The sequence below is a fragment of the Pundamilia nyererei genome, unplaced genomic scaffold (genome assembly GCF_000239375.1).
Source record: "Pundamilia nyererei isolate P.nyererei 1_Seehausen unplaced genomic scaffold, PunNye1.0 scaffold00024, whole genome shotgun sequence".
In the NCBI taxonomy this organism is placed as follows: Eukaryota; Metazoa; Chordata; class Actinopteri; order Cichliformes; family Cichlidae; genus Pundamilia; species Pundamilia nyererei.
In genome coordinates, this window is record NW_005187425.1 from 4,872,885 (window position 1) to 4,887,962 (window position 15,078).

The 15,078-nt window shown below is 38.5% G+C and overlaps 1 protein-coding gene across 2 annotated transcripts in view; it reads right to left on the bottom strand.

The window, feature by feature from the left end:
* Positions 1 to 15,078, bottom strand: part of LOC102215614 (protocadherin-15-like) — a 221,912-nt gene that overhangs the window by 15,060 nt on the left and 191,774 nt on the right. For both annotated transcript variants that reach the window (XM_005727493.1, XM_005727492.1), the window contains exons 27-33: positions 13,677 to 13,804; positions 8,637 to 8,852; positions 6,104 to 6,192; positions 4,775 to 4,951; positions 2,345 to 2,563; positions 1,177 to 1,185; positions 187 to 306 (exon numbers count right to left, since the gene is read on the bottom strand). In XM_005727493.1, the coding sequence (XP_005727550.1) occupies positions 187 to 306; positions 1,177 to 1,185; positions 2,345 to 2,563; positions 4,775 to 4,951; positions 6,104 to 6,192; positions 8,637 to 8,852; positions 13,677 to 13,804 (958 nt within the window). The remainder of the gene's footprint in view (positions 1 to 186; positions 307 to 1,176; positions 1,186 to 2,344; positions 2,564 to 4,774; positions 4,952 to 6,103; positions 6,193 to 8,636; positions 8,853 to 13,676; positions 13,805 to 15,078) is intronic.

Sequence of the window (15,078 nt, forward strand, 5' to 3'; positions counted from 1 at the left end):
CAACATCCAGAGCAGCCAGTGGCCATTTCAGAAAAGAGGATTGATAGAGGGGTAATATTTTTTTCTGAGCTTGAATAAAACACTCACAGGGAGAAACCTGCGAGGCCAGATGCAGCAGCATCTGATCATGGGGACTAGAAGAAATGCGTGGGATGGGAAAATACTTAGAGGACAAGCTTGACTCACATGCTGCTGTCGCCCAACTCTTCATAGAGGTTAGCAGTGGGAGCAGCTGCCGGAGCTGCTTTCCCTCCCGGAGGTAAAGCCATCTGAATCCTGGCAGTTTTGGCACACTCTGCTTGTCGCCTGCACAAAGTGTTAATGTGGTTAAGAATAAACCAGACACATGACTTATGCATCAAGTCTCTACTATGAATTACCCATGTGTTTTGAGAAGTCATTCTCACCCCAGAAAGAGGAACACGAAGAGATATTCTACATGCAAAATTCAGTTTTAGCAACATCAAGCTTTTAAATTATATAAAAAAACCTCCAAAACCATTTTGTAGCAATTAGCTGTGGTATTCTTTTTTATTTAATTTATTCACTAATGTTAGTCAAGCAATTTTATTAAAATGTATCAAAACAAATAGCACTTGTCTCACACTGCATTTTAGGCTGATTTGTTTTGTCAATTGCAGAGTAATAATATAATAATCAGCTTCTTTTGGCTTGCAAGGAAACAGTCAATGCTGCTGCAGTTGTGCAAGTAAAATTTGAAAAGCATTTTCATGGTTTTCAGCTATGTGCTAGATGATTCAAGCTTATTTCTTTTGAAATACAGACTAAAAATTATGCAAATGCAGTATACTGTATGTGTAGCAAAAGACATGATGAATGTGCCAACTCAACTGTATCCAGCAGAGTGACAAGCGTAACTATAATTTTTCTTTTGAATCTAATCAAATGTTCCACATTAAGAGAAACTTTTCAGCCAAAAATGCACATTCAGTATGTGACCTAGAAGATGAATCAGCCTTGCTCTGTGCCCTTAATGCTAGAGACACCTCAAAAGGTTGGCATTAGCTGGCAAGCATTCTGTTCATCACATTTTCACAATATTCAACTCGACTTTAAATAACTAATAATAAAGATGAAAGAAAGTAGTGTCACACCCACACAGACACACACATCGAGCAATGAGCAGCCACTTGTAAAACATGAGAAATTACTTACTCTTTGAACCTGATCACAGCGTTTTTGATGCAGAGCAAAGGAGATGAAGCAAGAAGAGAGAGAGATGGGGGACAAAAAAAGACATGAAATTACATAACTATAATTACATAATTTGGCACGAGTGCAACCTCACAATTTCGATGCTTTGAGGTATTTATCTAAACGCAAAATAAGTAACATTTTTATACTTCAAATTGCCGTTACGTATTCACAACTACATTCAGGTGCTCGACGTGAATGTGCAAATTGATGTCTTAAATAATATATTCATCATATATTCAAATTTAGACAACAATGAATTATGTTGACAAACACAACTGAGAAAATTAACTTTACCAGAGTAATGTCGCCACCAACAAAGCACCATCTGCTACGACAGTTTGTGTGTTAAGTCTACTGTCACCATCAATAGTTTTCTGCTGTGTGTCTGATCTGTGCATTTGAATAAGTACAACCGCTCTACCCATCTGCCATGAATAAATATTTCTCAAATATTACCGTTTACGGTACACTTGCAGCATACCAACATTTAGATAAGAACCTGGCTCTTGCCAAATGAGAGTTCAATTATCACACCAGTCTGAATGATGCTTCAAAGCAAAAAGCGTCATATTTTTTTGAGGATTGCACTGCGCGCATCTAAGGGAGAGAGGGCACCGTCTGTTGTGTGTGTCGGGCAGAGATGATTAAGTAGCATGAAGACGCACTGTGACGGTCACAATTGGCTGTAGATGTTTGTCACAAATGAGTGTTAATTAATCTGCTTTCACACAGCATGAGCAGGGAGATTAGCCCAGCAGAGTGCGCAGTCAGCATGTCTGATGAGAGCGAGAGATACCGAGGAAGAGAGTTGGAAGTGAGAGAGAGATAGAGAGACGCACACACAAAAAGCTAAAACTAACGCAAGAAGTGCTCTTATTTGATCTTAAATACACTTTTCAGTCATGCTGTTTGCGGTTTCGCTGGCTTTGCTCTTACAAGCCACAGGAAACACGATATTAACATTAAGCTACATTCCTACAATAACTATCTGATTCGTCTGTGCAGAGCAAACCTTTCAATAAAACCCAGAGTGACATGCAATATCTCCTAAGACGATGACCTGCTAAATTAAAATTTATTCGCTGACATCCAGTTAAAGCCTAGTGATTATTATAGTAATACTGACTGTTTGTAGGTGACCATGACGATGAGAATGGCAGGGATGCAGCAAAGGATAATGATGATCGCCAGGGCCAGGAGGGCACCCTCTGTGTAGCCGACAGCCTGGGCAGCCTTTTTCACACTGGCTACAATATCTGGGGAGCGAATCTCAAGAATGCGGCCACCTTCACCCAGGTATGGCTGAAACTCCTTATTGATTTCCAGCACGTTCCCATCAAGAAATCTGTATTCCACATACAAAAAAGACACTTACTTTGTAATCAATGTCAATGTCAAGAGAACATAATAAATGTTTTTTATTAAATATTATTAAAAATGTGTCAAAAGGCAATACATTAGAGTTCCTCAACATGAAGCATGATGATGAATCATCTAAATCTGCAGCTGTTTTACTTCTTAACAGGCTTTGTAACAAGTTTATACTCTTTTACACATTATGTTTTGCCACAGCAGTCTCCTGCTTACAGAGGACAGCTCTAATTACTCACTGTAGGTAGTTTACAGCTAAAGGAACCTATTTTCTAAAGAATGTGTAAATAGAGAGAGTAAATACTGAACACAAGACATGAATCATACTGATCATAATAGTTAGCATTAAGTGCAAATGAAAAGCAATAATAATACTTACACTTTTCTACAAGTGTCAATTTACACTTGTTTTTCTGCATAAACCAATGGCAGTATATGCGTCAATATTTTCAAAAAAACATACATGCATACAAAGCAATTCATTTAGAGAGGATGCAATGTTACTATGCAAAACAAACCATTCCAAAAGGACAAGCGTACATACATATGTAACCACCATCACTTTTGTTTTTCTGTAAGGTGATGTGACAATCTGTACTCTAGACTGTGACAAGTGGGAATAGGTGGAATACGACTTAATGCACTGATCCACTTACAATGTTGTATTTCTCCCTCTCCTCCTGTGATCTGGCTATATGACATACAATTACCCCACAACACTGTCAGACATGCGCTGCATGCATAAAAAGCCCATCTCCGCTAATCTAAATTACTTTTTCTGACAGTATCTGTATCTAAGGACGTAGATCTTATTAAATCAAGGATGTAGCAGACCTCTTTTAAAATTAGCTTGTAAGTCTTAAAAGCTAGAAGTACGAAGATGTCAAATAATTTAGGTAAAAAAAAAAAAAAAAATAATAATCTGATTTTATTGGATGTGCCACCTTACGTGAAATGATGTGGTGATCCTCCTGATAGTGGAGGGCATAAAGGTGTTTGTAGATTAATTTACTACCACACTGCTTAAAGAAATGCAGAAATGCTTTGCAAAATATAAAATCATACTTTGCAAACAATGAATACCACTTTTTAAATTAAATATAGTGCCAAAACATCATGTTAAATGTTTAAAACTGTTACTTTTTTTAATGCATGATTATTTCAAATTTAATGCCATAGACAGCCTTTTAAAAGTCGGTGCAGGATCGTGTTTGCCACTGTGTTACATCAATTCTCCTTTTAAGAATTTGTGACCAGAGCAAACCAATTAAGTTTTCCCATTCTTGCTTAATATATTTCTATTGCCCAATAGTCTGGGCGTCCATAGCCACAATTTCCCTTTCAGAATTTAGGGCAGTCTGGATTGCATGAAAGTACTATTTTCAATTATATATTGTGTTTAAATAACTTACAAATTATTGAACTCTGTTTTTGCAGAGGACAGTTCCAGGCTGCTAAGCATAAAGTACACGGATGCAATTTAATCAAGAGTGGAAGCCGGAACTCAGAATGGGCATGCTCTCATATGCTGGTCAAGTTTATTAAGATCTGTTGCTGATCAGTTCAACAGAAGGGATGGGAAACATCAAAACAGTGAGTGAAACACTTTCCTGAGGTGCCAGGAAAGAAGGCCAAGGTCTTCTTTCCTCTGATAGGATGACAAAGTATCTTGTACTTATTTCTACTGTGGTGCTGTGCGCCTCTTTGGTGTTTAAGCACACTCTCTGGCAGACTGTGGGCACTCTCTTCAGCTTTATGTCCGGAAATAAAAGGAATAAAAATGTATTGCTGGCATATCTCCCAGCCCTCAGAACAGTCTTTGAGGTACTGCAATGATGGGTGGATGGACTGATTGAAATATTCCCTGCTTCAGTCTCACTTTGTCCCTCCATGACCTCATTGCTTCTTTTCTCCCTTGTATCTTCCACTTTCCTATGACATATTTCAGTTGCAGTGCACCAGCAGCATAATCAAAGTCTTTTAAAGAAAATAGAGGCAGTGAAGTGAAGATGCTGTAGAGGAGGAAGCTAAAGGGAGTCTGAAAAAGACATATTTGCTGACTCACTGCTTGAACAGAGGGTAAAAAGAGGCAGCAGGGAAAACATGCAGCACAGCGGGGACATTAGGACATCAATTTAAACCAAATGGTGGACTGAACTTCTTGTAACACAATTCACCCACTCACTTGAAAAGCTCCTGACGTGAAATGGCCCTGTTCGTGAGTGGGTCAATGGCGTATACCATCAGGTCCGACTTAGAGTAGTCTTCTAACTCAAAGCCATCACCATGGCGACGTGGCCCGATAGCCTCTACAATCACCTTGGCACCTGGAATCTGGTCCTGGACGTGGCGCTCCAGAATACTGAGATACACACAGATGAAACTTTGTATCCTATACTTTACATTGTATAAATACTATATGTGCAAATACATACACAAACATTTTATACACTTAAAGAAAAAAACTGAGAAAGATGAACTATAGAAGGTAAAATCCAGGTTCAAACAATTTCTAATGCCCAAAAGCAATATGACAGCCACCAAGATTAAGTACTCCAATCTGGCAGTGATTATCCCATTGGGCAGCAGTTTGTCTCTCCACATTGGGCTCTGGCAAAGCAAGGCTCTGATAATCCTTTTCAGGAAGGGAAAAATCCACACCTCAAATTACAGCCAATAAAGGAAAGCCTTGCCGTCTGCCTTTGCCAAGGTGGATAAACAGTTTGAGCACTCAGGTAAAATGGCCCTGGATCATCATCAGCGCTGTGCAAAATCTCAAATGGCATCACTGTAAAGAGCGTAACACAACTAATGTCTCTGTTTTTCAGCCTAAAGAGCTGTGTCACTTCTGTGAGAAAGACACAGTAAGCTCTTAAAAAACAGCTATTAACACCCATTTGCCTTTCAGATTGACTAATTAAGCTAAACACTGTGCCCTAAGAGCGGTAAAAAGATGCTTCATGAATCTCTATCATTAATTAATCTAAACTGGGAGAACCGACTCTAGAGGACAGACTCATCTGTCTAATTGGCCCATCCATGATCTTAATTGATCAGTCAATGTTTACTGTACACAAAAAAGCTGCCCAAAGAAAAACCCTACACAGGTTTTTATGAAATATCCATCTTTACTAATGCATATTTGCTTTTATTAATTGTTCAACCAGCTGACTCATATACATCACTCTAGTCCTTACATTTTTAATGGAAATTAAAGTTCGGCCTTGAGCCTTATGTCGCAATAGACAAAACTCAAGCTGAATTTTCTTTTCTGTGCCAGTTTTAGCTGGGAAATCTTTTAAAGAAAATAATTTCAGATGAGAAAATAATAGGTTGCATAGCTGAGATTAAAAGAAAAAATATTGCAAAGGACATTTGATGAAAGGAATACTTCATCTTACACATGATCTTGCATGGGGAAAAGACAGTGTGTTAGTAATACATACTGCTTCTTTTCATTAAAATTTGTTTTTTTTTTAAACTTATGTTTAATGAAATGTGAGCTGTGTCCTACCTAATGAGCTCTTCCCTCTTCTCTTCCACTAAAGTGGGTGGGACAGTGGACACAACAACCTGCATGTCCAATGCGTTGACCACAGAAACCTGGGAGAAAGTGTGAGATAGCGGGAAAGACAGAAAAGAAAGATAAAGTTTAAAAATGCACCGTGTAAGCCAGTTATCGACACATCCTACCGTATGTTAAATCATTGAAATGCTTCTTTAGGTGGACCCACTAGTCGCCAGCTTGTATCTGTGCCATGCAGCAAACTTAAGAGCACCTAATTCCAGTGCCAGAGTTAAGTGCATAGGCAACAGCCTCTGTGCTCTGAAGCCAAATATCCCATGTGGCTCCTGTGAAATTAGGTTTCCCCTTGAAAATTAACAAGCACCATAGTTAAGCACTCACTGGTCTCTCATATACAGCCAATGTCCCACACCCTCCTTCCGTCTCGTTAGAGGCTTGTTAGCTAGACATATTTCACTGCAGTAAAAAATAAGCTTGGCCACAGTCAGGAAAGATAAGCATTGAACTGGGGGCAAAGCTGAGCCCAAACACAGCGGGTGCATGCGTAAATGAGTGGGAAACAGACATGCACTCAGAAAAAAACACAGACATATATTTAGATGAACGCGCACGCAGGGAGAAGTGCATAATGTTTGCAGAGCTAATACTCATGGATAAAAGAAAGACTTTAATTGGATCATCAGCTAGTGGCAGAGGCCACATATCGGGGTGTGTTGTACGTCCTGTGAATAATTCAATAGACTGGAACCAAAACATTTAATACTCAACAGAAATAAAAACAAAGCAAAACAAAACAAAAGGCAGGGATCATCATGTAAGATCATAAACCACAAGGTATTATGAAGAAAAGCTTTGCACGAAACAAATCAAACTCGCTCTCACGTATTAACATCATTTCTGAGGTTGTTTCTTAACGCAAGATCTTTTTTTTAGAAACTGTCTCAGGTTATACACATTTATATACTGACATGGACATTAACAACACAGAAGTATAATATTCCAAATAACTCAAATAACAGGTCACACTGATATCAAACCAGAAAAAAAAACACATCTGAAAAGAATTATCTATAAAACTTTTTTTTTTAATATCACAAAAGAAACTCTTTTACTGAATATGTTTCTGCATCTTTTTATTTGAGGATGACATTACAGCCTATTACAGCAACACATATTTACCAGAATTTCTTTTATGTATTCTTCATGGGTTCTCAATTGGGCTGATGTCAGGAGATGATGGAGGCCCACGCAATGATTTTTCTTCCTTTTGTGTGCCTCCCTCGGTGGTTTGGCATTAGGCTCAGTCCGATACTGTATCAAGTTTTTTCGAGTTTTGTGGGACTTGATCCCTCGCTTGTAATACTGATAACTCATTTGACCTCAACTTTCCTTAATATGCTCTTAGCACTACTTGTCAGTGCTCTAAATCCCCCACAAATCTTTTCATGGTTCAGTCATCTTTCTTCACCTTTCAAAAAATATCAATGTTCTCATGCAAAACACAGCACTCGTGCTTTTTTCGTTAGAAAGATTTCCCTTTCTTCAAATACTGCATGACAGATGTGACTCGCTTATTAATCTGATACAACCTCTTTAAGTAGTCTTAATGAAGACCCTCTAATGCAGTGAAGTAATTAACAATGCCGAGATTCATACAGTGATGCAAAAGAGATGAGAAACAGAACAGGCAGATAAATGAAAACCTTATTATGCTAAAATCCTACTTAAATGTCTAATTTGGACCATGATATGAAACAAAGTACACACTCAAGGCATACTCCAGTATTGTACTTTGATATAGTCCCAGGACTTTAGTTTAAAATCTGTGTAGCTCTTATGGGTCTTGCTCCTAAAAATAGAGATCATACTTCCTCTAATGAACCTGCAAATCTCATGCATTTTCAGTTTGGCACATAACCCACTGTGGAAAACAAACTGCAACTTTTTACACTGTGGTTTTTAAACAGATTCAACAAATAAATTCTAAAGTGTTCAATTAACAAGCCTGAGATATGGTAAATATGGTAATAAGCCAATTCGTCCTGATTTTTACAGTGTTTTTGCTTGTTGTAGTTTAATATGCTACATATGATACACAGACAAAAGTAGTTTTTTTTTTAATTGAAATCCTGCCCACAGCCTACATGGATCTTTCTCAAACTGTTAAACATTTGAGCTCACAAAGCCAACATCTAAGATTACAATAATTCTGAAAAGAAAAAACCAAAAAAAAAAAAAACCAAAACAAAGAAATTCCACAACAGTTTGCTAAAGGCAGTGCTGCACTTCCTTGTGACTACTCAATGCACTGGCACAGCCATATTCACCTAGGCTTTCCTGTATAAATGAATTGTGGACAGTTGATGCCTTCGCTGCATAAATATGATGCTGTGGAAGCCAAAAAACCCACAACCAATAAGCCTCTGCCATGCCAGCGGCATGCAAGTCAAAGATTAGCAGGGAATCCTATATTTATCTCTACATCCCTGCATCACATGGAAAGCATCATATGGATACTTACCACCACTTCAGCGCTGTTGCTAAGACCTTTTCCATAGTCATCAGTAGCAATAACCTCGAACTTGAAGTAGGATCTGCGCATGTTCCGAAACATGATGGCCGACTTGACGATACCAGTGTAGGTCTCAATGACAAAACTGTCCTGACCCTCTGGGGTGGGTGGGATGATGAGGCGGTATGCCATGGCACTGTAATTCCCAGTGTCCTTATCGGTGGCCTGTAATACAAAACACCAAATAATCTCAGAAATATTAAAAGTTTAAGGTTATCAAAAAGAGAATATATTAATCAAGTCTTTCAAAAAAAAAAATGGTGATTGTGCATTCCATGACAGAAACCAACTAGTGAAGGAAAATTTGAAGTTTACTTGTTGGTTGGATTGCAGGTTGGGAGAGGCTGCCAATCTAGGTCTCTAGACCTGTATGAAAGTGGTATTAGGCTAGAGTCACACTAGGGAAAGTTATTGTGACCATGTGAGATCAACTTGCAATCTATGTCTTCAAAGACAGGAAGCAGGTCTGAGACCACTCGCAGTCAAGTTGCCATCTTCAAACAGACTTAAAACAAGGACAGATGGCAATAACACAGAGTCACCCCGCTATCAGCTTGCACGTAAGCATCAAGTTGGCACTTGCATGCAATCTGTTTCCGATTAACTGTGATAACTCTCAAATCTGTTCTCTCTTTCAAATCTTTTGCCGTCTACATCAGAAGTGTAGCACTGTACTGGAACCAGGGGAAAACTTGTCACCTGTGAATCGCACAGAATCAATCACAACTCTCTAAGCTACAGATTGGGTCAGATCCAAGTGGAGCAAATTTATAATTTTCCCATTTACAAATAAAACAGGCAGGTAGTTCATTTAATCAATGACCAGCATGCTACCAAGACCAGAGCGAATAGGACACCCTCCAATAATTTAGTTCTATAAGCGCCAATTTAACCTAAAAAGCGGGCTGAGGTGCATTCGTTTTACTGTTATTCCTCAGCTATTCTGCAGCCCTGTGACAAATCAAAACACAAACAGATCTTTTTATTCCCTTTGTTCAGTAAGTTATTAAAATATGTTTGGACAGCATTCATAGATAGCCATTTTACTGCTATTGGTAGAGTCTATTAATAATTCAGTGAACACACCAAAAAAGAAAAGGAAACAAATGGTATAAGAGTGGAGCTCTTCATTTATGTTGATCTACTGGGGGATTTGTTTATAATTTTATTCCAAGCAGGTGTTCTCTAAAGTAGCTGACAAGAGAGAAAAGAGGTGCAGCTGGAGGCTCGTAAGTTATCTCCCCCTCATGTGGTTTGTTTCAAGCTGCCACAGCTTTACCCATTGTTATCCACTGTAAAAGGCTAAAGAGATGGCGAGGGTTGCTGCCAAATCTGAGTATTCTTAACAGTTTCTGAATGATTTCTGTAAAACACCTGCAACTACATTTATGAGCTTTTACATCACATTATTACCTGTAAGCTGACATGTAAAGCTTATTAGAAAAGGCTTGCTTATTCACACATCCAGCAGCTACAGATAAAAAATTACTGTTGATTTGGTGCAGCGCTTCTGGCCAATCCCAGTCGCAACTTTCTTTTTGAAAAAATAAAACAAAAAACAAAACAAAACAAAAAAAATGCTCACTGATGGAAATATCTGGCTCTTCAGCTGCTAAGCAATAGGTTACACTACGTTTACCAGCTTGTGGCTAACACTCCGTCTGCCATTTGGTGCTGTATACAGAGATGTTTTTTGCTCAACAGCTGCCTGCTTTGGTCAAAATGATCCTGCGAGAGTAGTTAGATTGAATCAAACCACTAAATCTGTAGCCAGACAGCGAAACAGTGACCTGGAACGCACTATAAAGCTCCATAAAGCAGTGGGGAACTGCAGAGGCAGGTGGTAATTCATCACTATGAGCAATACCTAACATCAGTTTTGATACATCATATTGATCCTTAAGTCAAAATTCTGAAGTGCATTACATTTTAGTAATGACTGTTTCCTGTTTGAGTGATTTTAGGGGTAACTGTTCTAAAATCAAAACCAAACCAAAAAGATAATTGATGATTCTCACAATCATCCAATGCATAGAGATTTTAATATATGAATCTTGTCAAAGCATTTTATCGAAAAGCAACAACAGAATTCACCCATCAACCTCTGAGGCATGTGTTCTGATTGGCGACTGAGCTTACAGGCAGGCATCAATTTTCACAGTACTTGTCTTGGGAAAGTGACACTGATAAATAGGAGCAATCTCTTTTTTTCTGCAGCGGTTCGCACAGGAGAGGGTTGGAGCTAAGGGGGGGGGGGGGGGGTGCAAGGTCCCAATGGAAGGACTGCATAAATCAACAGAGTGAGATATCCTCGCTGGACAAAATTTGGCCGAATATACTTTATCTGAGCATCATTTATGCATGCTAAAGGTTTTATGGACACCGGGGAAAAACTGTCACTTAGAGATGTTTGTTTCCAAGCTGCCATGAGACAGCAAAGGGAAAATATATGGACCCTAAAAGCTAGGTCAATATTAAAAACCTGTCATATTACCAAATATGGACTTATAAAGTAGCCTTGAGAGCTTGAGGCATTTCTTTCTTTTTTCCCCCTCATTTGCTTTCAGTCTAGGAGGGAGTGAGTGTCACTTTTTTTGGCAACCTCTGAGTCCTAAATAGTAAATACTATTACTACCACTACTACTATCTACTCTGTAACATTTACATACTCCTAAAATTACACTGCACAAATAAAGCAAAGATGTCTGATATTGGAAAATTCATCTACTTACATAAAAATGTCTGCCAGTTAGTTGGTGTAACTCTTTTTTTAGTATTATATTATGTTACTGTTTCTGGAAAGAGTCTATCAGCAGAAGGTCAGTAGTGTCATAAATTTGTTATTACTTTTAAATATTATCCCGAGGGAGAGCAAGCGGCAATGAACTTTCTGAAATAATGTTTCACACCAGCAATATTCCAAAGAATCATGGGCCTCTGGGGGAATCTGTTGTGGTCCAAGAAAGTTTGAGAAACATTTAAACTATATTTCTTTTTCCATTCCTTTCTCGTTTTAGTAGTAGATGAAGATAATCCAATTAAGAAATGGGACTAAAATATAACACTAAGCCATTTTTCAATAAAGAGAAATATCCAATATTAAGGAAAAATGTATGTGAGCCTCTCAGACTGCCAATTATTTTCAAGATGAAGTCAGAACCATGTGTTCAGTCAATGGAATGAGAACCAGGTATCAGTGGGCACCCTCTTGCTTTTATTTAGGCAACAAACCCACACATCTGAGCAAGTGAATAATAAGATGGATGATATTCATGAGGAGGAAAAGAATTGCTAATGTTCACAAGGTTGGAAAAGGTCTCAGGGTCTTTCTTACATTGGCTAATTTTCATGTTTGTCAGCCCACCATCAGGAGAACCCTAAACAACAAAGGTGTGCATGGCAGGGCTACAATGCAAAAACAATGCCCCCTGTCGGTCTGCAGTTTGTACATCATATGGAGAAAGCCAAAAGGCTGTTAGAATAATGCTTTGTGTAGGCATGAAACCAAAATAGAAGTTTTTGGTTTAAATGACACGCGTTGTGTTTGGAGAAAAGAAAATGCTGCATTCCAGCATTTCATGCTATGAAACAGGGTGGCCCTGTTTGGCTGCAAACTGGCTGGGACAACTTCACTGTCACTGGAAAATAAAGAATATGTTAGGCCATGTGGTGGAATGGGTAAAAACTCCATGTCAGGTTGGAGGAGTAACTACCAGAAACATAGCTACAGTTACTAGCGTCCAAGAGGATTTTGACAGTAGCAGATATAGAATATTAGATGACCTTTTACAAGATATAATTAACCACGTGTAATGTTTAATTTTAGGTTTGTTTCAACTCAGTTCTCCAAGTATATTATTAAAGGGCTTGTGTATTGATGTGCTAATGTTTTAGGTCATGTTTATGTTTATGTTACATAGTGTCGAGAATTCTAAAGAGTTCACAAACTTGCATGTTGGTGTCAATTACAAGTTAATCAAGAGGCAGAAAAGATGGAGACAAAGCTCTACTGATCATGTGTTTTATGGAAATCCACAGTTTTTGAAATTTAAAAGCTGCAATAATTCCCATCCCTGCCTGAGGTCTCAGTTTGTACTTTACTACCTGCCTACATCTAACTATTATAGTGTATTTTGCAAGATTTCCTTTTTTCTTTTCACTCCCTCAGTCTTCTATGGGCTTTAGTTTGGTACCTTTTTTACATCAGAAGGAGAGCCCGAAAAAGCTCTTCCTGCAAGGCAATTATCAATATAAAACCCTGGGAGCACAGCAGAGTGCAGACCTTGTCTTTTTCTCGCTATGAAGATTTCTCACTTTTGGTCCAGCACCTGCAAAAAAAAGTCTTTAGATGTGCATAGCTTTTCTGCTTGTACCCACAAGTACAAGTGCACAGACTGTATAACATTCAGGATTATACAGGCTACTGAAAAATAGATTATGTCTTAAAGGATATAAGTCATTTAAGGGCATTTATGCCTTTTTTATGAGATCACAGATATAATATTACTACTACTACTACTATAACTATTACTACTAGTACTCCTAATGTTGATACATTTTTGCAGGTAATGCATGAAGTAGCTCTTTAAAAACTCTGTGGACAAACACGATCCTAAATGCACAATCATACCCATAATGCAGAGTGTAAAGAGTATTGTACACAATGAAAAAGTGAAATCTTCTTGGTACAACAGGCTGACATTCAGCGGGATGTCCAGCCATGCATCTGAGAACACACTGAGATTACACTGCTCAGCTTACTCTGATCCCAGCTGTCTGTGGAAAGGCAAGCAGTGGGGGGAGTGAAACTGACAAAGAGATGTTACAAGCAACAGGGGAGGAGACCAAACTGTGTTGCACAGAGCAAAAACTGTCACACCATGGCTGAAGGGTAAGTGTAACAAAAAAGATCAGAGTCTTTACTTTTTATACAAAAGCAGCAAAAACAACAACGACAACAAAAAAAACCCCAGTTAATTGTTTTCTTACCACTATCTTGAGCACTGAGCTGAAGATCTTAGTGTCTTCTGCCACACCGCCTATGTAGAGCTTCCTGGAGAAGACAGGAGGGTGGTCGTTCTCATCCAGAACCTCAATGAACACCTTGGCTGTGTTAGCTGCAATAAATGACACCAGAAGGATTTCAAATCCTGTTTAAGCTTTTATTTGTTAGTTCTTAGTTTCTTTCTTAGTTTATGCAGGGCTCAGCTTGCATACTTAAGTGCACCTACTTTATTCATGCTTCCGCTGACCCGGGTTAGCACCACGCTTACAAAAGTAGAGTCGGGACATGCAAGCTAAGAAAATTTATGTCATCGAAATAAAGTAAACATAGCTCATTTGATTATTGGAACTGGAGTTGTCCAATTTGTCTTCAAAACTGGCATGTCATAATAATTTTTTCATGGACATCAGCCGGTCTACAACTTCAAAAGAAGGCCTGAAATAATTTCCCAGAATATTTTGAAAGTTATTTATCACTGAAACCATCACACAGTGTCAACAAAGTTGTTTTTTTCTCGTTCTTTCTCCGTAATCGACACCTCTGGATAGCTCTCACAGATTGTAAATAAAGTCAGGTGGGCAAACAGGTGTGTGTTTTTCCCTTATTTGAGGAACGCATCTTTGACCCCTTTTGTTTTACTTTAAAATTGATGCACCCACCTTTTGCCTGACTGAAAATAGTTTTCTGCGGGTATATTCCCCTTCTTCTTTGGAAAAGCCCTCTTTATTTAGTAGTAATTTCAAGCTGCACTGCAATAACCCTTTGAAGTGGATTTGAATTGCATGCTGAAAAGAGAAACGTGTTCCCTTATTACTGTCTCAGCCCCTTCCAACAAAACAGCGCGAGAAGCTATTTTGGCAAAGCCGACAACTTTGGGCCAGTAATGAGGAGGTTAATTTTGTTTTGATTGCAGCAAATATTCAGCATGGGGAAAAACTGAGTCTGAAGGATGTTGATGACTTCTCTCTCACTGCCCCCATAAGCAGATCAGGAAAACAACTGAGCCATTTTGCATTCTGTTTACCAACCAATAAGCAATAACACTCACACACTGAGTGGAAAATTGCTCTGTTAAATAATAAAACTTGATGATGAAATCTTAACTTCGAAACCATTATTTTTAAATGGGGTCTACCTTGTTGAGAGGTTTATTCTTCCTACAACTTGGTGCATAAAAATGCCATCAATAAAAGCCAGTGGAAGCTTAAGAGGCAAGCATTTTGCACATTATTGGGAATAATAATTTGAAGGGCAGCCAATAATCAAGCTGCAAGAGGGTCCCTGGAGTTACAGGAAACACTGCGAGAGGCAAGGAGGCATAAAATTGCGCATAATACTAAATTTGCTGGTTAAGTGGCCTTTTTGTGAGGCTTCTGAAATATTCAT